The sequence below is a fragment of the Canis aureus genome, chromosome 18 (assembly GCF_053574225.1).
Source record: "Canis aureus isolate CA01 chromosome 18, VMU_Caureus_v.1.0, whole genome shotgun sequence".
NCBI lineage: Eukaryota > Metazoa > Chordata > Mammalia > Carnivora > Canidae > Canis > Canis aureus.
Genome location: NC_135628.1, coordinates 28,874,945 through 28,902,219, shown reverse-complemented (window position 1 = coordinate 28,902,219; position 27,275 = coordinate 28,874,945). Strand labels below are relative to the sequence as shown.

Sequence of the window (27,275 nt, the reverse complement as noted above, 5' to 3'; positions counted from 1 at the left end):
CTGACAACCACCAGGTTGTTTTCTGTGTTCTAGAACCTGTTTTTTTGTTCGTCTTTTTATTTTGTTCTGATTCTTAAACTGGACATAAGAGTGAAATCATATGGCATTTGTCTTTCCTTGACTGACTTATTTCACTCAGCATGATACTCTCTAGGTCCCTCCATGTAGTTCCAAACAGCAAGACCTCATTGCTATTTATGCATTTTCTTTTTTTTAAAATATTTATTCATTTGAGAGAGAGAGGGAGCACAAGCAGAGAGAGGGGCAAAAGGAAAGCGAGACGGACAGCGGACTCCGGTGCTGAGCAGGGAACCCACCTGACACAGGGCTGGATCTCAGGACCGTGAGATCAGATATCTTAACCGACTGAGCCTCCCAGGCTTCTCTTTTATGCATTTTCTTTATGCATTCATCTATGAATGGACATTTGGGTTGCTTCCATACCTTGGCTATTATAACGAATGCTGCAATAAACACAGGGTACATGTACTTTTTCAAAGAAGTGTTTTCATTTTCTTTGGGTAAATACCTGATAGTAGAATACTGAATCATATGATAATTCTATTTTTAATTTTTTAGAGAAAATCTCCACTGTTTTCCACTGTACCAGTTTGCATTCCCTCCAACAGTGCATGAGGGTTCCTTTTTCTCCATATCCTCACCAACACTTATTTCTTATGTTTTTTATTTCAACCATTCTGACAGGTGTCAGATGGTATCTCATTGTGGTTTTGATTTGCATTTCCTCAATGATCAGTGATGTTGAGCATTTTTTTCATGTCTGTTGGCCAACTGTATGTCATCCTTGGAAAAATGCCTATTCAGATTCTCTGCCCGTTTCTACCTGAATTATTTGTTTTCTGGGTAAAGAAAGATGTATAAGTTATTTATATTATTTTGGATATTAACCCCTTATTGATATATCATTTGCAAATATCTTCTCCCATTCAGTAGATAGTCTTTCTGTTTTGATGATGGTTTCCTTCAGTGTGGAAAAGCTTTTTATTTTGACATAATCCTTATAGCTTATTTTTTTGCTTTTGTTTCCTTTGCCTGATGAGACGTATCTAGAAAAATGTTACTATGACTGATGTTAAAGAAATTATTGCCTGTTTTCTTCTAGGAATTTTATAGTTGCATGTCTCAGATTTAGGTCTTTAATACATTTTGAGTTTATTTTTGTGTATGATGTAAGAAAGTGGCCCAGTTTCATTCTTTTGCATATGGCTGACCAGTTTTCCCAGCATTATTTGTTGATGAGACTGTCTTTTCCCCATTGGATATTCTCACCTCCTTTGTTGTAGATTAATTAACCATATATGCATGGGTTGATAAACAAATTCTGTTTTACTTGCAAATATCTTTATTTTTCATTCATTTTTGAGAGACCGATCCACTGGATATATAGTTCTAGTTTGGTATTTCTTTCTTTTAAGATTTAAAGTTGTTATCACTTGTCTTCTGACTTCTACCATTTCTATGAGAATTTGTCTTATTGTTACTCCTATGCAGGTAATGTATTTTTTCTGTTGGCTTCTTTTAGTATTTTCTCTTCATCTGTGATTTTTAACAGTTCCTAGTAAAATGTGATGATGTGTGATTTCTTTATATTTATCCTACATAAGGTTTATTATAGAGCTTTTCAAATAATGTCGTGGTGTCTTTTATCTGTTTCAGAGAAGTCTCAGCATATTCCAAATATTTTCAAATATTTGCTCCTGGCTCATTCTATTCTTTATCTTGGAGACTATTGCTACATGTATGTTAGACATTTTCACTGGATCATGTATCTTCCATTTTCTCTCTCTTCACCTTTACAGTCTAATTTTTCTTTCTGTACATGAATCCCATGAGATATCTAATCTGTTAAACTCAGCCATAGAGTTATTTTTCAGTACTTGAATTTTTATTTTATTTTATTTTATGTAAATTTTAGAATTTTAGTTTGATGAAATGCCTCATTTTATCTATTTTACTGAAACAATACTTATAGTCATTTTTAAAGTCTGTGTTGGGAAACTCCAATAACTAAATGGCCTATTGATTTCTTTTTTTCTTTCTTTGTTTTTTCTTTTCTTTTCTTTTCTTTTTTTTTTTTTTTTTTTTTTTGGCCTATTGATTTCTAATACATGTTTTCTTTTTATTTTTAGTTATCTGCTTATATTTTCCTGTATAATAAAATGAATGCAATTACAGGATCAATAATTTGAATCTCTGGTTGATGTTATATTCCTGCGAAGAGGATTTATTTTACTTTTGGTGGGGGTGGGGAGGTAGGGTGATGGGTAAAAATACTATTGGCAGATCACCTTCATCTAATCTGGGTTTTAACTGTTTCAAAACTGGGTTTCAGTCTTTATAAAGGCTAGTGTTTTTTGTTTTTGTTTTTTTTTTTAATTTGCCTTTACTCCCAGAGAATAGGCCCTTCTGATCCTCCTGGAAGTGTGGGTGTTTCATGTTCCCACTCTTTGGTGGGCCCTGAAATCTCTTTTTTTTCCTCTATCCACCCTTATGAGATAGCTCAAAGTTCTATTCACTTTTTTTTTATCAGCAGCTGCTTGACTTCAAAGCCTGTTGGTTTGGTGTCACCTACCACTGGTGTCACTATTGTTTTGAGAAGGAAAGCACACCTCAGTGCACTTCCCTTTTATCTGGGATTTTTGTGCCTCAATCTCTGACTGCCTCAGTAGTAATCTAATGTCTTAAAACCGATGTTTGTTTCTTTCATATAGCATGTCTAGATGCACGCAAGGGGAAGGTTTATCTCCAATTAACTACTCTATTATTGTCAGAAACCAAGGATCAGTCCTGTTGCTTTAGCCTCTAGAGTTTAGCTCAGAAAGCTTCAGGATAGTCATACTTTCTCTACTCTGTCTCACAATAATGTGCACCAGGATGCCACAGATACACTTCTTCACAGGGGACTTCCTCAGCTCTGCCTGCTTATTTCAGGGTATCAAGTATCCTTTTGACTCTCACCCTTTAAACTGAGGTTCAGGATATCAGGATGATCTAATAAAGGTTTTTCCATTCAGGGTCTAATCCAAGATCCCACCTTGCCATATGTCATTAAGATGTAATCATCAATACTCAGGAAGCCTGAAGGATATCAAAGATCCTATTGTCTCAGGTTGATAGGGCTCTCACAAGGTTATGATAGTGTATTTGTAATTTGAAATAGTATTCTTATCTACTTTTACGTTAATTTCTTAGAGGGTAAATGGAACACAAAGATTAAATTTCCTTGTCACAAGTCTACTTAGTGAGACCTAGAGCTGCAACCTATTTATTTTAATATATATGCTATGGTTTTCACAATACATAACTATACTCCATTTTTTTTTTTTTTTTGGCATGGAAATGTATATATTGGTTGGCCTCTGAAAGACTTTCCATTTCAGTAAATCTAAATGAGAGATCTAAGTAATGTTTATTATCTCCTGGTGGTCCCTTAGGGAGGCACGTCTGCATAGTGGCCTATGGTTCTCAAACTTTGAAGAAACCTCTGTTCCCTTTGTAATTCCTACCACGGCTTCTACTGAGGCTTCTGCCCCTCTGCTGTTACTGCTGCTCCGGCACAGACAAGTGGCAAGCAGTGGACCCCATCCACGTGGCCTCAGCCTCCAGGGATACACTTCCTTAGGTGAGTTAACTGCCTTTGGCCATAATCTCAAACGGAAGTAAATCCACAGCGGGGCAATATAAACCAGACTTGGTGCTCCCTACTCCCTTTGAGGGCAATTCGGTGGCCTATGCAGATGGATCCCATGCACTTAGCCTCACATTTTCCTGAAAGAAGAAGAATCTCTCTCTCAAGAAGCAGGCATCCAAAAAAACTGAATACCCCCACGTGGGCTTCCAATTCCTTTATCTCAACATTCACATCCATGTGACAGGCAGTCAAGCTGCAAGTTCTCCCACCGAGGCTGTCTAGTGGCACAAAAGTGCAACATTCAAAGGGAAACCCCAAGAACCCTTTCACCAGAAGCAGGAGCTTCTACCCAACTGGGGTGTCCACATGTGTGTGCCACTATGAAAAGACCCTCTGAAATTCATCCTGACACTGTTCTTCAGAAGGAAAGTAGGGCATGCCCAGCACTGTTAATGCCACTTGACACTTTCATTTTTCACTGTTTTCTCTCTTTGGTTTCCTCGCTCTGTCACTACCTACAAGTGATAATTGGTTAGTCAGTGACTGAAATTGCTAAAAGCAAGTGACCAAATATATAGTTGAACTCCTAACATCAACCCTTCAATACCTAGGAAGTACTGATTCCCACTTCTTGCCCCCGACCCAGGCATTGCCATCAGGTTTAGGGGGGAAAAAAGGATTCTGTGTGCTCAAGATTAGCAGACTTTGAAAGCCAATATAGTCCCTTAGGGCATTAAAAAGGAAAAGGTTTCAGTAAGTGATTGGTATTTGTATGCTTTTTTGAAAAAGTTTAATTTTCACTTTTATCAAGCTGTCCATTTACAAAGATAGAGGTGGTAACAAGCCGAAAAGTTGTGTTATGTGCAAAAAAATCCCTTGAAATTAAAAAAAAATTTTACTTATTTATGGATATCCCAAGAGACTTTTAATATTTTTTGAGAAGGAAAAATACACCTCTAAAAAAAGAATATGGATTCATACCACAAGGGGTGAAAGCAGATATATGTGGAGAAAAAAAGTGACAAATATACATCTTTATATTTAAATGTGCGATCATTTAGCATGAGACTTCTGTCAGTTTGTTCCAGATGTTTCCTTAATCCTTAGTAATAGTCCATTTAACTGTGAATAAAAAAGATTTGCTCTTTCCCACCATATGATTTCACTCGTGTGGAACTTAAGAAACAAAGGAAAAAAAGAGACAAAAAACAGACTCTTAAATATAGAGAAGAAACTGGGAGTTACCAGAAGGGAGTTGGGGGTGATGGGTAAAATAGGTGAAGGGGATGGAGACCACACTTCGGATGAGCACTGAACAATGTACATAATTGTCAAATCACTACATTGTACACCTAAAAGAAATATAACACTGTATGTTAATTATACTGGAATTTAAAATTTTTTTAAGTAAACATTTAAAAAAATCTACTCTTTCTTATTAATTATGTAGATTAAGTTGAGCATTTCTCTTGAGAAACAGCTCATGTTTTCAGGACCAGCTCTCATGCCATAGGAAACAAAAACCAAAATGTTTCAAGACAAAATTTCTTCCACCTAATTTATTTTCTAGATTAATTTACCTCTTGCTCTGGGTTGGAATCAAGAATTCCAGTCTCATGTAAATATCCCCCAGCATAAAATCAAAAAATACTCTGTTGAATTCCCTGAAGATAGGTAGGGTGATTATTGGAACATAAAGTTGGGTTTTGAAAACTGTTAGAATTTCTGACAATGAACATTGATTAGGACATTTTCAGAGTATGTTTGTTACGAAATACAATGAGGTTTATGGAACAGTTTGTAAATTGAGTCTTGCCCCACCAGAATTTCTTTGCAGAGAAACAGAGTGACCAAAAACTAATAGTTTGTCATTCTACATGTGAAAGAATTAACCTATAAACTCTCATAAACACAACTTTTGTTTCCAAGGACCTGTACACATTCAAGCATCTAGAAAGCACTCATAAAATTTTTTGACAAACATTATATTTCCTGCGCTGCTAAAAATTTATGAAAGAAACGAACTGTTTTCATCTATTCCTTTATTAGCTTGCAATTCACAAAGGAGAAAAGGTCATGACATAAACAGCAATAAAAAATTTGTGATCTGTTGATTTGGGATATGTACTTTAGGATTAGGATTGTTTTTATTCTTCATATAAAATGGTGACTGTTCTAAAATTGTAGAAATCAAACCCAAGTTGTTTTTCTTTCATTAAAGATGAAGTCCCTGGAGTGAAGGGGTAACTGGGTGCTGGGTATTAAGGAAACCACATGATGTGATGACCACTGGGTGTTATACTCTATGTTGGCAAATTGAAATTAAATAATTTTTTAAAAAGATGAAGTCTTTTCTCCCTAAAACATGGAGGTCCCCAAAATACTGATACCAAGTTTACAAGATATCATGTATTGACTGTGTTATCCCATTTATGTAAAATTGTAAAAGACTGTCCACATGTACATGGACTCAGAATCATTATCATCTCTGGAATTGTGTTCATCAAAGTATAAAACAATGGTTTTCTGTGGTAGAAAGTGTTCAACAAATTCTACTCAGAACTTCACAGTTTTCTTGATTGAGTAGCTTTCAGAAAAAGCCAAATTATTTTTATCGATAAAGTCAAAACATGTATTGGATCTCTCGAGATGAAAGTTTCGCTCCTCAGGCCCCTGTTGTGTTTTGCAACTTGAAGCAAGGCCTGCCGACCACAGCTGGGGTCAGCTTCCTGCACACAGCGGCTCTCTGCTCCCTAACAGCACCTCTGGGACCAGAATTGGAATAACCACCTCTGGAGCTTTTTAGGGAGCGATGCCTGATTACAAGAAGCTATCTGTTATCACCAGTTTCTCTGTCCTTATCGCACGTAGCTGACAATACTCACTAGACAGTGATGTTCACTTTTTAATTCAGCATGTCTGGGGTAGAGTCTAGATATTTGCATTTTCAGCAAGATTCTCTGGTGATGCTGAAACGCACCCAAGTTCAAAGCATCTGGACTCAACATATCCCAGTGAATGTTCTGTGTGATGGGAACAAAGCCTTCTATGCCCTACACATCAGTTGGTCTTGCCAAATCTTAGCAACCAATGAGTAACTTCAGCATTCTGAGATCACTCATCTACCATCTTGACAAGAACCCGGTCAGTACAGTCGGCGTTAGAAACCAGGCCTGACCAGTAAGCAACGGCTCCCCCTCTGGCAGGTCTAAGGTCAAAGGTCCCTTTATCTATTAAATAGAAATAACACCAACTTCATAAGATCTTTTGAATTTACATTTATTAACAGCTTTATTGAGATTTAATTCACATATGGCACATATGTACATATGATACAATTCACACATTTAAAGAATGCAATGTAGTGCTTATTCAGCGTTGTGCAACCATTGCCACTGATTTCAGAACATTTTCATCACACCAAAAAGGAACTCCATCCCTATTAACAGTCACTCCTCATCTCTCTTCCCCTCATTCCTGATAACACTAATCTATTTTCTGTTTCTATAGATTTCCCTACTGGGAACATTTCACATAAACAGAATCATACATTATGGGTCCCTTTGTGACTACTCCCACTTAACGTATTTTTAAGGTTTATCCATGTTGTAGCATGTACCAATATTTATTCCTTGTTATTGCCAAATAATATTCCATTAGATAAATCTGCTATATTTTGTTTATCTGTTCATCAGGTAACAGACATTTGTTTTGTTCCCAACTCTGGGCTAACAATATAGCGCTGCCATATAAACATTTATGAGCAAATGCTTGTGTGGACATATGTTTTCATTTCTCTTGAGTGTAAACCTAGGAGTGGAATTGCTGGGTCAGATGGTAACTCTATGTTTAACATTTTGAGGAACTGCTGAGCTATTTTCCAAAGTGGCTGCACCATTTTACATTCCAAAAGCAGCAGATGAGGGCTCTAATTTCTCTGCATCCTTGTTTGTATTTTTTGTTAAAGTTATGACTAGACAGTGGTGTCCCATTGTGGTTTTGATCTGTATTTACCTAATGACTAATAATAATGTAGAGTATCTTTTCATGTGCTGTTGGATACTTCCATATCTTCCTGGGTGAACTATCTATTAAGATCCTCTGCCTGTGTTTTAATTTAGTGATTTGTCTTTTTTATTAGTGAGTTGTAAGGATTCTTCATATATGCTGGATACAAGTCTCTTGTCAGGTATGTGATTTCCAAATATTTTCTCCTTGTGGATTCTCTTTTCACTTTCTTGACTATGCTCTTTGAAACAAAATACTTCCAATTTTTTCCAGTTTTATTGAAAAATAATTACCTACATCATTTGTATCGGTTTAAGGTAGATAGCATGATAGTGGATTTACATGGATTGTGAAATGATTACCACAATAGGTTCAGCTAACATCAATCTTCTCAGATTCAATAAAAAGAAAGGAAAGAAGAAAAAAGGAAAAAGAAACTCTCCTTGTGATGAGATATTTGCGATTTATTCTCTTAACAATTTCTCTCTATACGTGTAGCTGTGTTAGCTAGAGTCCTTTGTTGTACATTACATCGCCAGTACTCATTCATCTTAAAACTGGAAGTTTGTTATCTTTTGACCACCTTCTTCCATTCCCCCCACCCTGCATACTCTGCCTCTAGTAACTAGTTCTGACCACTTTTTCTGAGAATTTGTATTTTTTATTGTTGTTTTTTAGATTCCATAACTAAAAATACAATTTTAATTTTGATGAAGCCAAATTTATCTTTTTCCTTTAGTTCCTTGTGTTTGGGGTACAGTTGCCTAATCTGAAGTCATGAGGATTTATTTACTCCTGTGTAGTGAGGAATTTCAATGAGGATTAACTGAGATAATGTATACAAATTCTGAACATGTAAATATTAACACAAATTATCATTTTTATTGTTCAGAAAATTCTGGGTTCTGCTTTCTACCCTATCGTGCTTCTCTGGTTTCCACTCGGTGCCTCTCTCCTCCTTCTTCTTGGTTGTACTGGTTATCTGGCTTTGATTCCAGACTCTTCCTGATAACACTGCTTCTGGAATCCTCCTATAACCTTCCATTGGAATCAAATAAATGGATTCTTGCTTAATCCAATTTCCAGATTGTCCAGGAGGGGGCATCAGACAACCAGAAGAGAATTCCTTGGAAAAATCCATTCTAATCATATCTAGTATCTACCATTGACTGAGCTGGGTGGCATCTTTATTATATTCTATTCATTGGAATAATTGTGGGCGTGAAGTATTAGTATCTCGATTTGATAAAGGAGCTAGCTTATTTTCAGGTCAGTTTAGTAACTTTCCCAACATGTCTCAGTTTAGTAACTGATGAGCTGAGATGTGACCGACTATGCAGCCTGTAGTCTTTTTTTCATGCCATCAAGTCTCAATCTTCCAGGGTAACAAGGAATCTTGAGGCAGAATTAGAACTTATTAGTTTTAACCAACATTAAAATAGTAACAAGAATGTGCTAAGAGAGTATGTCCAGGACTTGGAAGACATTGAAAAAAACCTGAAAATCGAGTTCACTGGTTTCAAGAGTTGCAATATAAATTAGAAACACAGGCAAGCAATGTACCCTGAAGGCAGCTAGGAGGAACACCTCAATGAAGTCAACGTTCTCTCTTCTGAACTGATGTGTGATGTTTGTCATGGTTGAGTACTCGCCTAACTTAAGAACCTTGAGCCTGATCAACTTTTCTAAGTCACTACGTCTACAGTTTAAACATCCACCCAGGAGACAGCAGTACTTTCTCAAAATGTTTTCTGGCGTACAGTAACTCAAGTACCCTGTTTATGTACATATTTGACAAGGTTCACTCTCTGTGCTGTACATCTTGTGTGTCTTGACAAATGTATAATGACATGTGTCCACCATAACAGTATGGTGCAGAATAGTTCCACTGCCCTAAGGATCACCTGTAAACCATGCGCTTTAGTGAACGTGTCAATATTGGTTCACTAATTGTAACAAATGTACCACATTAATGCAAGATGTTAAAGATAACAGAACAAGCAGGGGAAACAGTGTGGAAACTTCCTGTATTCTGTGGTCAATTTTTCTGTAAGTCTAAAAATGTTCTAAAAAATAAAATCTCTTAATTACAAAGAAAGAAGGAAAGAAGAAAGGAAGGAAGGAGGGAGGTAGGAAAGAAAGAAAAGGAAAAAAAAAGAAAAGAAAAGAAAGAAAGAAAAAAAGATACTGAAAAGAAAAGAAAGGAAGAGGTAGGGGCACTTGGATGGTTCAGTCGGTTAAGCCTCCGCCTTTGGCTCAGGTCCTGATCCCAGGTCTGGGATCGAGCCCCATGAGCCCTGCATCATTCTCCCCACTCAGTGGGGAATCAGTTTCTCCCACTTCCTCTGCCCCTCATCCCACTTGTGCTCTCTCCCCGCACCCTCAGATAAATGAATAAAATTTTAAAGAAAAGAAAGAAGCAGTTTGATGAAGTTAACTAAGATTCAGTGTGGCAAACCACGAAGACCTGAGTTCAAATCTTGTCAGTAACACTTCCTAATTGGTGGGCTGTGAACTTGCTATCTCTGGATTTCGATCTCTTTACATTTAAAGTGGAGAAAATAAAATCTACTTTAAAAAGTGTTTTGTTTTTCTAAAGTTGCCTGGGACCACTGCAGCAGACTCCCTTGAATGTGTTTTCCAGTGCAGATTCCAGAGCTTCTCTGCACATTTACAGACATGCAGGCCTGGTGCCTGTCATGCTGCATGTCTAAGCAGCTCTTCACTAGAAAGCAACAAACAGCGAGTAAGACATATTTCCTCACTGTAGATCCCACAGTTTTCCTTTAGGAAACAGCACCTCTCCCTTAAGCTCTCTCTCTTACTATGAGTTTGAAACATTATAAAACCAGAGGGTTATAAAGCCAGTAAAATTTATATTGTTTGACACAGTAAGAATAATGATGATGAACACTTCCAGTGCAGTTATCATGAGCCAACTACTCTAAAGCTTGTATAGTAACACCCTGAATCCTCACAACAACCTCATTTTGCTGATACTATTAACTTCAAGTCCATTACACAGATGAGGAAATAAATGCCCAACGTCAGTCATGTAACTTGAAATTGTTAATAGCTAAAACAAACCTTCAGGCAACCTGACTTCATAGTCTGTTCTCTTGAATGCTGCAATTCTTTTTCATGACAAATAATTTAAAGCAAAAGATTTGGGTAGGGTGGGGGGAGCCCCATACATATGTACATCAATAGGGGACTGACTGGGTAAAGAAATTCACCAAAGGATGAAACACCGTGGTGAAGAAGTATAAAGACATTGTCACTAAGCTTAAAGACCACCTATACAATGTGTATAAGGTGCTGCCTTTACATTTAATACAAATCTCTTTTTCCAAATTGATTTTTGGGAGAGCTTTGTGTTTTGAGAGTTTAGCCTTTGGTTGTTAGAAATTTTTTCCCAGTATGTCATTTGATTTTTGATATACTTATGGTAGTTTGTTGTTGTTGTTGTTGTTGTTGTGTTGTCTTCTGTACTTGAATTCGTTTTTTATTTTATAGCTTTTGGATTTTAATAATCATTAGAAAGACCTTTCCCATTTCAAGGATGCAAAGAAATTATCTGAATATTTTCTCCTCGTGCCTTCACAGTTTTCCTCAGATAGGATTTTTCATGAATTTTCAATTTATTGTGATAGACAGTTTGAGGTATGAATGAGCTCACTTATTTTTACAATGCTCATTATTAAATTGCCTTCTTTGCTCTTCTAATACAAGATGTCCTCTTTATCACAAATTGAATTTTCTTTCTTTTTTTTTTTTTTTTTTTTTTTACAAATTGAATTTTCTTATGTATTTTGGACTTTTTTGGGATTTACTTTGTCCCTTCGGGACTATGTTTTTTGATTTACAAAGCAGCCAGAGGCTTTGCCTTTGTACTCAAATATTATTTCAATCCTGCAGATAAATTTATAGCCTTTTAATGCACCGTGTTATTGCCAACATCCCTCATTGTCCTGGGGAAGTTATAGAAGTAACAAACGGTGGTTTTACAGTTATGCCTCAGAAGTATCCACATCTAGAGAAACATTGTTCCTGTTGATAAAGATATGGTGACAATCCCCAATGAGCTTTCTAAATTCCTATCATTCTATCAGCTTAACTCTACAGGTATTCTTTGGAAAATTGCAGCCATGAGGATTGCATTAAATTCACACCGTCTGCAGCCCGAAAGAGAAAATATACTAACTCTGTCCATTCACATCTCCTTGGCATTGTGTAAACATGAGGGACCAAAATCAAATGTTCTAATTTTCTTGACTCCTAACTTGGTGTCTTCATCTGCTCTTGGCTTCCAGGGTCTGCACGTATTCCCCAGAAACCACAGCATGAACGGCAGCTTGACTCAGGCATATATTGACAATGCCACAGGGGTTATTCCAGCCAACGTCGCTTTCAAATCACAAAGCTCCTGCATGGGCCACTCGGTGACCCAAGGTCCCTTTAATCCTCTAGAAAGCCCTGTTTGGATGGGATAGACTTTCTGACAGTTTTTGAACTTTGCGGACTCCGTATCAGACTTCTGGTCTCCAGTTACATGCACACAGTCGGATAAGGCAGCAGGAGTGCTGGGTCTCAAGACCTGCGTATGACTTGGCCAGTGCTCTTGGCTGAGTCTCGGCACTGCTAAGCTCCAGTAACCCGTCTGAATGTGTATGTGTGCTTTCTAGGCCTGAACAGCTGGGAGGAAGGGGGCCGGTCACAAATTAAATTAGGAGGTGTAAAATGCTGTGGGAAGAAAAACAAACCAAGATGGCAAAAACAGGTGCCAAAAGGCGTTTGTTCACAACCCCATCAAAATTTCATTTCTTTGTGTATGATTAGCCGCTAAGCTGCATTAGGGAAAATTTCATGCTTCTCTGACCTTTTGATGTCCTGAAGAGAAAAAGAAGTAACACCTGTTGCTGAAAGATTTTCCAAGAGAAGAGGCTCTGTTTTCCAGCAATCTCAAGGGCTCCTCTCTTCCACACTGTGTATGGATTTAAAGACTGTGTCCTTTAGAAACCAGCCTCTTCAAAGACTCGTTGAACAGTACAACTATCCCTTTATTATAATTTTGCAGTTTATTTTCTGAGGATTATCTATTCGTAAGCCTGAACTTTTTTGTTAAAGAAGTTTTAGGAAGATGCAAGCTCACATCACAATAGTACTGATTAGTTCCATCATGTCCAAAGCATCTCTCAGGTCTCCTGACAATTCCTGAATTCTAAGTAGGAGACCCAAAGGGCGAACATCCACACAACCCCATTGCACAGTGAGCCCAGCCTGCAGGTAAACACTGGGTTGAAATATAGCCACTAGTGACAGTTCTGGGGCTCTACTCACCTTTGTTGAGGAAACTACAAATGCCTTAGATTCCCCCTAAATTGTTCTAGGAGGCATCTCATGTGTTCCTTGACTACCTCACAAGCCCTGGCTCATTGTATTGTGCTTACTAATGCCTTTCTAAGGTACCACGTGGCTGGTAAGGCCCTCATTGTCACTTCTCTGTGCCAAGATTGTAAAGCTATGAGCTCCATGCTGAGGGGCTGTCTTGGGTGCTGATGCCCAGATTCTTGGCACCTCGTGCTCTCAGGATCCTGGCTTGATTCATTTTTGGCCTGATTCATTTCAGGCCAAAACTTCAAACTTGAGTGGAAATAGGACTTGAGGACCTGAGTGAGAGAGACACCCTACTCTTCCCTTAAGGCCTACCATTCTTGAACTCTCGGCCCTTAGAAGAGATTCTAAGAACCTTCCCTCTCAAAAGATGTCTCAGTTCACCATGTGAGGGGAGCCTAGACAGCCTACGAGTCCCTAGGCACGTCTGTGACCCAGGACAAACTTAGGTAGGCTTTATGATAGGAGATCAAAAGCGACACTAACCTAAAACGACTTTGGAAATATTTCTTCATGAAATTGGCATTCTGAATTTATGATCCTGTGGTTGTAGAACAATCTAGATTTCCTTTCAAATTATTGGAGGGGGACAAGAATTAATAAGAATTAGAATTCAGGGGCATCTGGGTGGCTCAGTCGGTTAAACGTCTTACTCTTTCTTAATCACAGCTCAGGTCTCGATCTCAGGGTCGTGAGTTCAAGCCCTGCATTGGACTCCACACTTGGCACAGACTCTACTTTAAAAAAAAAAAAAAAGAGTCCAAAGGAAATGGTATCGGTGACTGTCACTTCACAGAGATAGGCCTACTAACAGACATGCAACATTAATAATATCTTACATTTCCTATGTGCAGCCCAGTTTTCAAGGAGTCATCTGCTTCACAGTGTCCACATGTGTGAATCAGGTAACCTCATATGCTTATAACTCATGGGCCATGAGTTTTCTTGTCCTGGTCATTCATCCCCACTGTGATTCAGGATCCAGTTTCTGCTTTCAAGCTTTCCGTCCAATGGCATTTTCTTCAGTATTTGAAGGCAAGATGGATGAGAGATGGAGAGCAACCTGGAATTCTGGCTCAACCAAATGTTAACTGTGTGACCATGTTCAGATTATGTATCTTCTCCTGCAACTGAGGCTCTGCTGCTATAGAATGAGGATAAAAATAGTAATACCTCATAGGGACTTTTCAAGGATTGCACAAGGCAAACTATGTCAAGCACAAGCTAAACACTAGCTTGGAGTGTTTCAGGAAAAGGTACACTTTCAATCAATATAGAACAGTCTCATGAATCAAACTCAAGAGCCACTCTGAATTGCAGGATTAGAAGATGTAAAAACTACCAAGTTATTTATTTATTTTTTTTATAATTTGTAAACTGGTTCCTGGTAAATTTATCTCCATGACTATAGTTCATAGAAATAAATTAAACTCCATGAACTGAGGTTCTTCTATCCCTTCATAGCACCAACATGAGAGGGTGGCTCTAAGTACCAGCTGCAGATGGACTGGAGGAACAGAATCATTCATTTCTTTACCACTTACTATTCGATCCTGCTCTATTCACATAAGAAAATCCCCCAAAGTAATTGAATTCAGCAATAATTCAAAAAATAGAAATGGTTCTGCAAAGGAATGTGTAGACATCTTCTAGAAAGCCTAACTCCTGACAGGTGAAAAGTCTCAAAAGAAAAACAAATGACTAACAAATGTCTAGGCTAACAGGAAAATAATTCCCAAAAGAATGCACACAGGAAGAGCCAGGGCCCAGAGCACTGCCAGGCCTCATGTCCATGAGAGCTATGCTCACCAGGGGTTCACAGGTGACCAAGATGTGCTCTGTTCTTCAGAGCCCACAGTACACCAAAACTTCTCTGGGGAAGTGAAGAGAATTTATTTCGGCTCCATCTCTGAGCTACCTGCTTTTGATTACATGGGTCCTAAATAATCGCCCTGTGACACCAAGGTTTTACAGAAATTTTGGAAAGGCCTCTCTTTGAGATGCTGCCCTCAGTGTTGCTATTCCTTTCAGATCACTGGGGCAATGTTATCTGAGTTTCTAACCCAGACCCCCTCTTCCCTTAGGAAACATTCTCTCCCAGAGGGTTCTTGGGCCTCTCCATACACCAATTATGTGTGCCTGAAAGCATATGAATTCAGGAATGAGCACAGCTGAAGTTCCAACTGGTCTGTGCTTCAGAATGATTTTGTCAGTCACCGAATCACAGAGCTGGTGGGTTATGGAACTACTACTTCAGCCATGAAAGTCTTATTCTGTAGCCCTTTTTCATTTTCTTTTCCCTCACTGAATATTGCCTCACTCCATGAAATGGTACAAGTCAATTACAAGCAGGAGCGGTAATCAGGAAGGGACAAGTCTCACTATAGTTAATAAAGGATCGTCTTTCCCCACAATTACTCTTCAGCAAGGGGATTAATTAGTATATTCTTTAAAAACTGTTTTCTATGTGCCACCTTCAGACAAGTGCAGCTTTGGTGTGATATGTGATGCTGTTGTAATAGGAACCTAGACCTGGTAACTAATCTTCATTATTAAATACTTGATTTTAAGTGTCACATAGATTTTCCTCTGCCTCCTCAGAGGTAACTCTTAACCTTCATATAAATTCTAGGTAAAATGGAAGTAACTATCTCCTACGAACTCATGGACATCCAGAGGATGAGCTTCTGTACAATATTTTAGTGGTTTAGGACAGGAGTATGAAAAGTATGTTGATTTCCTTTGACCAAAGCATGACTTTACTTTTTCTGCTTTGCTCTTCCTTATAAACTGTGTTGGACAGGAGTCTAATAACATAGTTGGGATGCTGGCCATACCTATGACCTCTATCAGAAATCTTGCCTCTGATGCCTCTGATGGAGTGGTGTATTTAAAGTATTGGCAGGGGGAAAAAGCCCAGTCAACCCAGAACACCATGCATAGTGAAAATATTTTTAAAAAATTAAGGTGAAGGGGTGCCTGGGTGGCTAAGTGGTTAAGCCTCTGCTTTTGGCTCAGGTTGTGATCCTGGAGTCCTGGGATTGAGTCCCACATCGGGCTCCCTGCAGGGAGCCTGCTTCTCCCTCTGCCTATGTCTCTGCCTCTCTCTGTGTGTCTCTCATGAATCAATAAATAAAATCTTAAAAAAAAAACCTAAGGTGAGACTTTTGCATATGATAAAAACTGAGAGGACTCAATGGCAAAAGATATGTACCACCACAAATGTTCAATCAAAAATTTTCAGGTAGGAGTATTATTACCAGATGAAAACTTAGTTGCACAAATGAAAAACACTGTAAATGGTAAAAATGAACCTAAATATAAAGGGTATTTTTCCTTATTTTTAATAAATTTAAGAGATATTTGATTAAAGTAAGTAATAAAAGCTTAACTGTAGGGCTTATAATATATGTACACATAAAATGTACAGCAAAGTAACAATAAAGGAGGGAGGAATTGGAAATATATTGTACAATTCCTAAAGAATATATAAAGCAATATAGTATTTTAACACAGCTATGACAAGTTAAAGTTGTTTATTTTAAATTTTCAAAGAACCATTAATTATTTAGAGAGGTAAGGCTAAAAGTTACTAGGAAAGACAAAATGGATTCATGAAAAATACTCAATCCAAAAGAAGAAGGAAAAAGGGAAATAGAGAATAAATGGAAAAAAATTTTAAAAAAATAGCAAGATGAAATTCAATCATATTAATAAAGTAAATTTAAATGGTTTAAATACCCAAATTAAGTGGCAGAGATAAAAATACAAACAAACCAACCAGCAACAGAGTCAACAATGCCTTGTGAACAAGAAACCTCTTAAAACAGAAGTCAATACACTATGGCTCATGGGCTAAATCTAACCTGGAGTATGTTTTTTTATTTTTTAAGGCTTTGTTAATATCAGACAAAGTTGACATCAGAACAAAGAATATCAAGAAGGATAAAGAGAAGCACTAGGCAATGATAAATGGGTCAATTCATCATCTAGACATAAATACTTAAATACATATGAACAAAGCTTTAATAACATGAAGTAAAACCTAATAGAATTAAAAGGAAACATAGTCATAACAATAACTGGGGACTTCAACACTCCTTTCTCAGTAATTGAAAGACAAAGCAAAAAAAAATAAAAAATGGTATAGATGTAGGTGCCTGAACACTACAAAGAAGTTAACCGAAAAAGCAATGATTGACTATTCTACCCAATAACAACAGAATATACATTCTTCTCAAGTGCACATGAAATATCCACCAAGGCAGGTCACATGCTGGTCATAAAACAAATCCCAACAAAGTTAAAAAGAACAGAAAGTATATAAAGTATGTTCTCTAACCTAAATGGAAATAGACTAGAAATCAATAGCCCATTATGGAAAATCCCAAAACATTTAGAAATTAAATATATATATATATTTATTTAAGATTTTATTTATTTATTCGTGAGAGACACACAAAGAGAGGCAGAGACACAGGCAGAGGGAGAAGCAGACTCCTTGTGGGGAACCCAATGCAGGACTTGATCCCAGGACCCCGGGACCATGACCTGAGCCAAAGGCAGAGGCTCAACCACTGAGCCACTCAGGTGCCCCCAGAAATTAAATATATTTCTAAATAACCTATGGATCAAAGGAGGAGACAAAGAGAACTATGTTTTGAACTGAATGAGAATAAACAGAAAACAAATATGAGTTGAAACTAAAGCACACTTAGAGGGAAATGTATAGTATTAAATGAATATATTAGGAAATCATCTAAGCTTCCTAATTTAAGGAACTACAAACAGAGGATGAAATAAACTAAAATCAAGTAAAAGGACAGACATAAAGATAAAAGTATGAATAAATAAAATTGAAAGCAGAAAAGAAACAGAAAATCAATGACACCAAAAGTCATTCTAATAAAATTAAAACTCTGGCCAAACTGATGAAAGAAAGAGATAAGTAGAGTAGGGAGACGAGAGAGAGAAGGAAAGGGAAACACAAGACACCAATGATCAATATCAGAGATAAAAGAGAGAAAATTCCTATGGATTATATATATGTTAAAAGATAGAGAACATTACAAAAAAGAAGCATTATGACAATGAATTTGATAATTTAAATTACTGGTTCCCAGCCAACAGGGGTCAATTAGACAGTTTGAGTTGTCACAACTAGGGGGCTTGCTCCTGGCATCTAGTGAGTAGAGGCCCAGGATGCTGTTAAACATCCTATCATGCAAAGGACACCCTCTCATGATAAAGAATTATCTTACCACAACATCACTTTGGTTGAGAAACCCTAACTTAGATGAAATGGTCATATTTCTTAAAAGGTGTTAACTACCAGTCGTCTCAAGAAGAAACAAATGTAATGGAATAAATCTGTATCTATAAAATTGAATTCACAGTTCAAAATTTTGTACAAAAGAAAAGTCCAGGATTCCATGAACTCACAGGTTCTAACATTTTGGAAGAAATAATACCAATTTTACACACATTATTCTAGAACATAGAAAATAGAGGTAACATCTCCCAACTCATTTTGTGAAACCATTATCCTGTGACCAAAACCAGACAATGCAAGAAAATCAGTGACTAATATTCTTCATGATTACAGCTGTAATAAGTTTTAATAACAGTGGTTGAAAGCCAACAATTCATAAAAAGGATAATAAATCATGACCAATTGGGGTTAACTGCAGGAATGCAAGATTTATTCAATATTAGAGAATCATCTATTTAATTCACAATATCAACAGACTAAAAAACAATATCACTAAAGCATTATGCAAAGCACCTGAAAACCTTCAACATCCATTTATGATCAAAGCTGTCAGGAAAAAAAAAAAAAAAAAAGCTCTCAGCAAACAGGGATAAAAGGGACTCCCCTTGGTCTGATAAAAGGCATCTACCAGAAGCCTACAGCATACCTCTAAACTTAATGGTGAAAAAGCAAGCAGGGAATCCTCTCTCATTATTCCTACTTAGCAATATACTGAGTTCTGAGCCACCGAAATAAAGCAAAAGACAGAGAGAGTGAGAGAATAAGAGTAGTTTACACATTAGAAAGAGATTTAAAACTGCCTATATCAACAGATCATATAATTATCATATAGAAAATCCCAAAGAATCTTTGAGTTTAGCAAGATCACAGACTATAAGGTCAATATAAAACATCACATTTTATATGCTAGCAATGAACGGCTGGAAGTTAAAACATAATACTATTTGCAATAACATCCCAAAAAAAAGGAATATTGATTAAAGTTAACAAAAATGTAAAAGCTTTGTTCCCTGAAACTATGGAACACTGAGGAGAGAAATCATGCCATATTATGGACTGAAAGATTCAATGTTAACTTATTAATCCTCACCTTAGTGAGCTAAGATGAGCTAAGGATTAATTAAATGTAATCCCAAACAAAATTCTAGTAGGGTTTTTTGTTTTTGTTTTGCAGATAAGCTCATTATAAAATTTGTAAAGAGAAGGAAAGGAACCCAAACAGTTTATTTTGAAAAACCAAGGCCAAGTTAGAGGGCTCATATGACTTAATTTTGAGGTTTACCATAAAGCTATGAAGTATGGTGTTGGCAAAAGAATATATAGATCCATGGAACGGAAATCTAGAAATAGAACCACACATTTATGGTCAGTTGACATCCAACAACTATACCAAGGTAATCCAGTGGGGTACAGGATAGTCTTTGCAATAGTGGTGCAGAAGTAATTGGTATTAATATTAATATTCATATTAATATTAATATCCAAAAAAAGGAACCTCAACCCATACCTCATACCATATACAAAACTTAACTTGAGATGGGCAGCAGACCTAAATGTAAAACCTAAAACTTCTGAAAGAGAATATCATTGTAGAATTAAGATAAGGAAAGTTTTCTTAGTTAAGACAGAAGAATCAAAAAAGAAACACTGACAAATTATACTTTATCAAAATTAAAAATTATTCTTTGAAAGACACTTTCATTTTTAAGGAAATTAAAAGATAAGCCACAAACTGGGAGAAACTTTTGAAAAACACACATCTGTTAAAGAACTTCTTTCCAGAATATATATAGAAAATTCTCAAAACTAATAAGAAAACAACCCAATTAAAAAGAAAGGAGCTGGCAGCTCCAGTGGCACAGCGGTTTAGCGCCGCCTGCAGCCCAGGGCGTGATCCTGGAGACCCTGGATCGAGTCCCACATCAGGCTCTCTGCATGGAGCCTGCTTCTCCCTCTGCCTGTCTCTGCCTCTCTCTCTCTCTCTCTCTCTCTCTCTCTCTCTGTGTCTCTCTGAATAAATAAATAAAATCTTTAAAAAGGGAGGGAGGGAGGGAGGGAGGGAGGGAGGAAGGAAGGAAGGAAGGAAGGAAGGAAGGTAGGTAGGTAGGTAGGTAGGAAGGAGCGAGCTGGGGCTCCTGGGTGGCTCAGTTGGTTAAGCATCTGCCTTCGTTCAGGTCATGATCTCAGGTCCTGGGATCAAGCCCCACATCAGGCTCCTTGCTCAGCAGGGAGTCTGCTTCCCCCTCCCCCTACTCATGCTCTCTCTCTCTCTCAAATAAATAAATAAAATCTTTTAAAAAAAGGAGCAAAAGATTTGAATACACACTTCACAAAGGAAAAGATAGATGACAAATAAGGAAGAGATTGGATGGCAAATAAGCATATGAAAAGATGCATAAAATATCAGTCAGTAGGGAAATGCATATTAAAACCACACTACTAACAGACAACCAGACACCCATTAGAATGGCTAAACTTAAAAAAAAAAAGAAAGAAAGAAAAAAAAAAAAGAAAAAAAGCGTGAGGCACCTGGCAGTCTGAGTCAGTGGAGCGCGTGATTCTTGAGGTTGAGTTTGGGCCCCACACTGAGTAAAGGAATTACTTAAAAATAAAATCTAGAAAGAAAAAAAAGCCTTATAATACCCAATGCTGACAAGGATGCAGAGGAACTGAAACATTCACAAAATGCTAGTGGGACACAAAATGCTACATATAACTACTTTAAGAAATAGTTTGGCAATTTTAGAAAAAAAATTAAGAATATACTTACCAAATTACCAATCAATCCCTCTCCTAGGTATTTACACAAGAAAATGAAAGCATATACATAGACATGTATGTGAATGCTTATTCTTTTTATTTAAATTCAATTAATTAACATATATTCTTAGTTTCAGAGGTAGAGGTCAGTGATTCATCAGTCTTACATAACATCTAGTGCTCATTATATCATAGACTGTACTTAATGTCCATCACCCAGTTACCCCCTCTTCCCACCCTCCTCCCTGCCCCAGCAACCCTGTTTGTTTCTATGATTAAGAGTATCTTATGGTTTATTTCCCTCTCTGATTTTGTCCTAAGTTTTATTTTTCCCTTGAACGCTTATTCTGACAACTGGTATACAACAATGTAATTCAATGTTAACCATACAGAGTTAACATCACATTCTAGAAGTTTAAAGGCAGTATCCAACAAGATTGCCCTTACTTCAGATGCCAAGCACACTTGGAAGTGCCCAGGCCACTTGTATTTTTGATTAACTGGCTACAAAACCAGGGGTTCCCACAACCTCTTATTTCAATAATTCCCTAAATTACTCACAGAATTCAGAAAAGCACTATAATTTCATTACAGTTTTACTATAAATTATACAAATCAGGACAGTCAAATGAAGAGACACGTTGCTAAGTTCTGGGAGATTCCACAGTGCAGAGCTGCAGAGCTTCCTTGCCTCCTTCCCATGGAATCAGGGTGGGTCAAGCTTTTAGCACAATAATGTGTTTGTTGTCCAACCAGAGAACTCTACTGAACTTTGATGTCCAAAGTTCTTACTGGACTTCCATGACAGAGTGACCATTGATTGGATCATTGGCCACATACTTGAACTCAATTTCCAGTCCCCCTCTTCTCACCAAAGGTCCCAGACCTCTTAATCTCATGATTGATCCTTCTGGTGACCAGCTCCCATCCTGTCAACTCATCTCTTTAGCATTAATGCAGGTGATCTAAGGGGCTCATGAATAGTAAAGACACCCCCATTACATGGGAAATTCCATGAATTTAGAGTTGACCAGGGTTAGGAGTCAAGGGGAGAGGCCAAATTCTTTATTACACAACCATGTTTACAGTAGCATTATTTATAATTATCGAGGCCTTGAAATAAGCCAGTGTCCTTCAACTGATGAGTAGATAAAACAACTGTGGTTATCCATACTATGGAATATTAACAATAAAAAGGATGAATTATTGAAACGTGTCACAACACAGATGAATTTCAAAAACAATATAAAAATGTTTTTACATAGTCATTGTAAATGTAGTATCTATACAACACTGTTTTGTGATCTGAAGCATCAGAAGCATAAATTCTTTTTATAAAACCATAATAATTTCATTCAGCTCCAGGTTTTGCAATCCTCAGTACTATTTATGTTTTGGACCAGAAAGTTCTTTGCTGTGGGGTGCTATAGGATGTTGAGCTACATTCCTGGCCCCTACTCATTAAAGATGCTAGTAGCAACTTCTCTGGTTCCAATAATAAAAAATGTCCAGATATTCCCATACATTCCATGAAGAGTATATCCACCTTCATTTGGAAACTACTAAATTAGTCAAACATAACTTTTACATTTTCATAATCTTAAATGTTCTGTGGAGACAAAGATAACTTACTCAATTCATTAAATCAGTGTAGGAAATTCATGATATTCAAATTAGGCTTTCCATAGGAAAATATATCCAAGTTTTATAAAAATTAGAAACTGTAGAGTAATATTACTTTTCACACTAAGGCAAAGACATAGTTGTTTTGAACCTAAATTATTAAAACTGTCCAATTTGTCCTAGTATTTACTTCATTTAGTAATATTTTTTTCTACATTAATATATCTAATTATTAAAACAAGGTCTTAGCACTGTTATTTGGTAATTTATGCACGTTTTTGTTTATCTTGCATCTCAGTAATCTAGGCCTCTAATTTAAAGAAAGACTTTTTCCACCTCACTTCCTTCAGCAAGTATTCGAGTTTCCTTAAAGAATTAGCACACTTATCCACTAGACCTTTTTTTTACTTTGTCTCTGAAACTTCTTTGATTCTTTTAAATTTATGTTAAGTCCTTAGTCTATTGATGCAATCAGAATAAGAGCTTCATTAAATTTAAGACTTTATAATCTAATTTATCAATTATGGAGACAATGGTATACAAGTCAACTCTTGAGCAACTCTTTTCTAACTCTTGAGCAATAAAAGAAACTCTGGAGGAGTTTAGTTCTAAATTTCTTCCTACTTCAGTATTTATGTGTATTTTGTTTTTAATACAAAGATCTTTTCCGTATCTTCACCTGGTTCATTGGGGGGTTTTTTGTTTGTTCTTAAAGAAATAAGACAGAAAAAAAATCAGGCTAAGCAGCATCCTTCCGGTTGCAATAAAAAGTCATGAAGCTCTTGACAAGCCAAAAGTAATCTTTCTTTCAATCTCAGTCCCATTCTTTCATACATACATAATGATATAACTGTTATACAAACCAAGGAAAATCCTTAAGTTTCAACTCTTACCCTAACACCAAATTAAACTAATTTCAATTTTTAGAAAATCTTTTTGTGCATTCTCTATTTGGTGGTTAATCTGTATTTTAAAATAATACCCAATAGTGCTTATAATCAATTTTTATGCCCAATTAATTTTCCAGGAGTTAAGGCAATGAAGTGGGTGAATGCCAGCCATAAATGCAGTATTACAAACAATTTGTAGAAAAGCTTTTTTCTTTTCCATTTACAAACAACTTGCAGGCTCACTTTTATAACCACAACCTGAATGAAAAATAAAGAACAAAACTCACCAATTCATGGTAGCAGCTTTGTAAGGAGGGAGTTCAAAGACGAGGACTGCAGGAAGCCGCTTTCCAGCAGGCATAAAAACTCTTTTCCTGAAATTTTTTTTTTTTTTTTAGGTTACAGTACCGTATGAATAAGACAACATGGAGGATTCTACTGCTAGAAGGAAAACCTGTGGGCTGGAATGTGAATGTCTCAATCTCACAGGTAGGACCAGCTATTGGCCTGATTAAATCTATGTCTGAAATGCCAGTAAGATATTGAGAATCCCTGAGACAAAAGACAAATGACTCCTTGATAATCAGAGAGCAACACCCAGCTTCCCAACATTGCTTCTATCAATGCAGAAATAAAGCAGCTGTGCACTTAATTAAAACCAGAACCTGATTTGACCAAGACCCAGGAAAAGAATTAGAGGGAAAGCAAAAGAAAACAGTCAGCAGGGGTAGAAGTTCTAATTGTGGAATGAGGTTCATCCCTGAAGGCAAAGTGAGTGCATTAGGTGAGTCACTGGGCATCCCAGTGAGATTTGCACCTGTCCAAGGAAAACTCAAGGAATAGGAGCATTTGGGGAAGAAGGCATTTACTTGCAGAGTGCAAGGGAGTTTTCAGGCTCTAGGACTGGCTCACAAAATAAAAAGGACAATAGTTATCTTAAAGAGATTCCCACAATAGTGTCATAGAGTTAATAGCCTGATTGTGACAATTTTCTCAATCATTCATCTCACATCTTCAAGGAAAAAACTCATTTTCTCAGGTTGCAAAATCCCTTTCTTCCTCCTCCCTCCCCTCAACTATGGGATGCTTCCTTAAATAAAGACAAGGTAAAATATTTGGTTTTGCTGCCCCCCACTTTGCCCCCACCTTTCCCCTCCTCTTAAGGCTGAGTTAGGCATCCCTTTTTCATTCTCCCTACAAGGCAAGCCACAGATTTGTCAGGTGTTTGCTTATGGAGAAAAGACATACTCTTGTGAATGAGCACAAATTGGTTCTCAACTGGTGGTAATTTTGCCCCAGACATAATTTAGCAGTGTCTGGAGACGTTCTTGGTTATCACAACTGGGAGTGCTACAGGAATGATCTAGTGGGTAGAGCTCAGAGATGCTGTTAAACATCCTGTCATGCACAGGACAACTCCCACAACGTATTATGTGGCCCAAAATGTCAATAGCACTGCTGAGAAACTATGGTACGACTATAATGAGACAACCACAGTTGAGATTTCATCCTGAGCACTTACCAGTTTGAACCTTTGGATAAATGACTCAATCACTATATGCCTGAGTTCTCCCATCTATCAACTGGAGAATAGTATCTACACCTCAAAAGGTTGTTTTTTGAGTATTAAGTACTAAATAACTGTTATGGGAATCTTTATTGGAAATATACAAATCTGTTCTTCCAGCTTCTTGGAGTATATATCCATTCATATCAACATCACTTGATCTTTTTTTTTCCCCTTTTATCTACATCTAAATTCTCTTTGCTGTTTCCACCTCTAGGTACAGAGACTTCTACATGAGGGTAAATCTTATTCACTTTTAGTGCAAATCTTTATTAATAGTTATTTCTTGGGATCAAGGTACGTAGTTGAGCAAGAGTTAACACAGTAGGTAGAACTATGGTCCTTTGAAAGGCCTACTTAAAAGTTTGGCCCGTTTTCAGGTATCTGAGAACTTAGATTTCAGAAGCATTCGTACCATTCCCCAAACTGATAAAAAGTGGCTCACTATGCCTAAATTATTTGTACAAAATGTATGGCTTATGCAGAACACGTGCTTTCCTTTGGGGAGTCCAAAATTTTGGTACAAATGAGGCAAAGGGTGCCTACAGAACCCCCTCTCCCCAGCCCCCAGTAAAAATCAGTCTTGAATGATTTGTTTCCCTGGTTGCCAACAGTTCACATGTGGTCACAACTTATTGCTGGGGGCAGAACTGTCTCCTGCAAGACTCTATTGGGAGGAGAACTTGGGAGCTTATGACATTTCTCTGTTTGCCCCACGAATCCTTCTCCTTTGATCTTGTTCTGTATCTTTTTGCTGTAATAAATCCTAGCTGTGAGTAGGACTATAGGCTCTGAGTCCTGTCAACTCTCCTAGTGAATCACCAGGGGGTAGTCCTGGAGACTTCCAATACAAAATCCTATTTTTTATTCCACCTGATATGTAAAAGGTCCTATTTACCCTCTTAAAATGCTGCATTTCATGCATTTCTCATACACTGTACATACACGAGTTGATTAATTTTCATTCTATTAACTTTTTTTTTCTTGTGAAGTTCTAGGTTCTCAGTGGTTGTAATTTTTCCCAGGCCAAATGGTATCTGCCAGTATATATGGGTCAATGTCTGGCACACATTTTAAAAACTGAACTGTATCACATTTCTCTCTCCCCGCTGCACTTCCTAGTTGGATGTCCTATTGACCACACTAGCAAGATCCTTGGCAAATATCTTTCTCACACCTCATGGGACATACTATATTATCCCTCACTGAGTTCATTATTCTGGTACCCAGGGCCAAATCCAACTCTAATATCTGCAATAACCATCTTTTAATTTTTCACATTCTCCTTTTTCTTTCAACAACTCGACTTTCCATTAGAATGATAGGCTGAAAATAAAACTTCATATCCCAGATCCACTGGTTTTTCTATCTAGAGTCTATATTCCCTAATTAAGGATGCTTCACTTTTTCTCACCATCTAAAATTTTTCAAATCCTGTTCTTTGGGAACATTATCATCAAGCTATTAACTGGTGTTGATCACAAAAGTTTCTGTGGCTAAGTTTGGGAAGTTAGGCAAACAAAATTAAACAGACTTATTTATTACAGAACTTTTCAGAAAATTTGATAGTATCATTTGGATTATAAAGGAACATGTTAGGGTTTGGAATAGTATGTAGATCTGCATAAGTTACATGAAGTATAAAATTACTGCCCAGAAACATCTTAAATGGATCAACATTTTAGAGTATGCACTTTTGATAAATACTATGCCTGTCCACAGTAGGGTAAAAGTACAGCTGATGTCTGAGAAGTCTATGGATACAGATGCAAGACTGAAAATATTATGACCAATCAGACATAGCCACATTGTGAGTACTGAATCTATTGCCTTTAGAATTGAAATATTAATTAAAAATGAGATCAAAAACTGTTAATAGATTACTTATTACAGCTTGTTCTATGGGAAAATTACTTTATAATTTCACATGATAGGTAAGTGTAAAGTCTCTACAACACTGTGATCATAAATTACTTGCCCCATAAATGGAAAAATTAAATCCAGTAAGCTGTCAGTAATCACTCAACAGCTCTTCTATCAATCTGGAACTTGAATTGCTTGATTTCTAAAATGAAAAGAAAGGAAAATACAGATACTAAAACTAAGACC

At 37.0% G+C, this 27,275-nt stretch overlaps 1 protein-coding gene across 1 annotated transcript in view; it reads right to left on the bottom strand.

The window, feature by feature from the left end:
• Nucleotides 1–27,275, bottom strand: part of SNX13 (sorting nexin 13) — a 173,677-nt gene that overhangs the window by 29,375 nt on the left and 117,027 nt on the right. Inside the window, exon 27 of the mRNA XM_077856612.1 lies at nucleotides 27,145–27,231. Coding sequence (XP_077712738.1) covers nucleotides 27,185–27,231 — 47 coding nt within the window. The 3' untranslated portion in view covers nucleotides 27,145–27,184. The remainder of the gene's footprint in view (nucleotides 1–27,144; nucleotides 27,232–27,275) is intronic.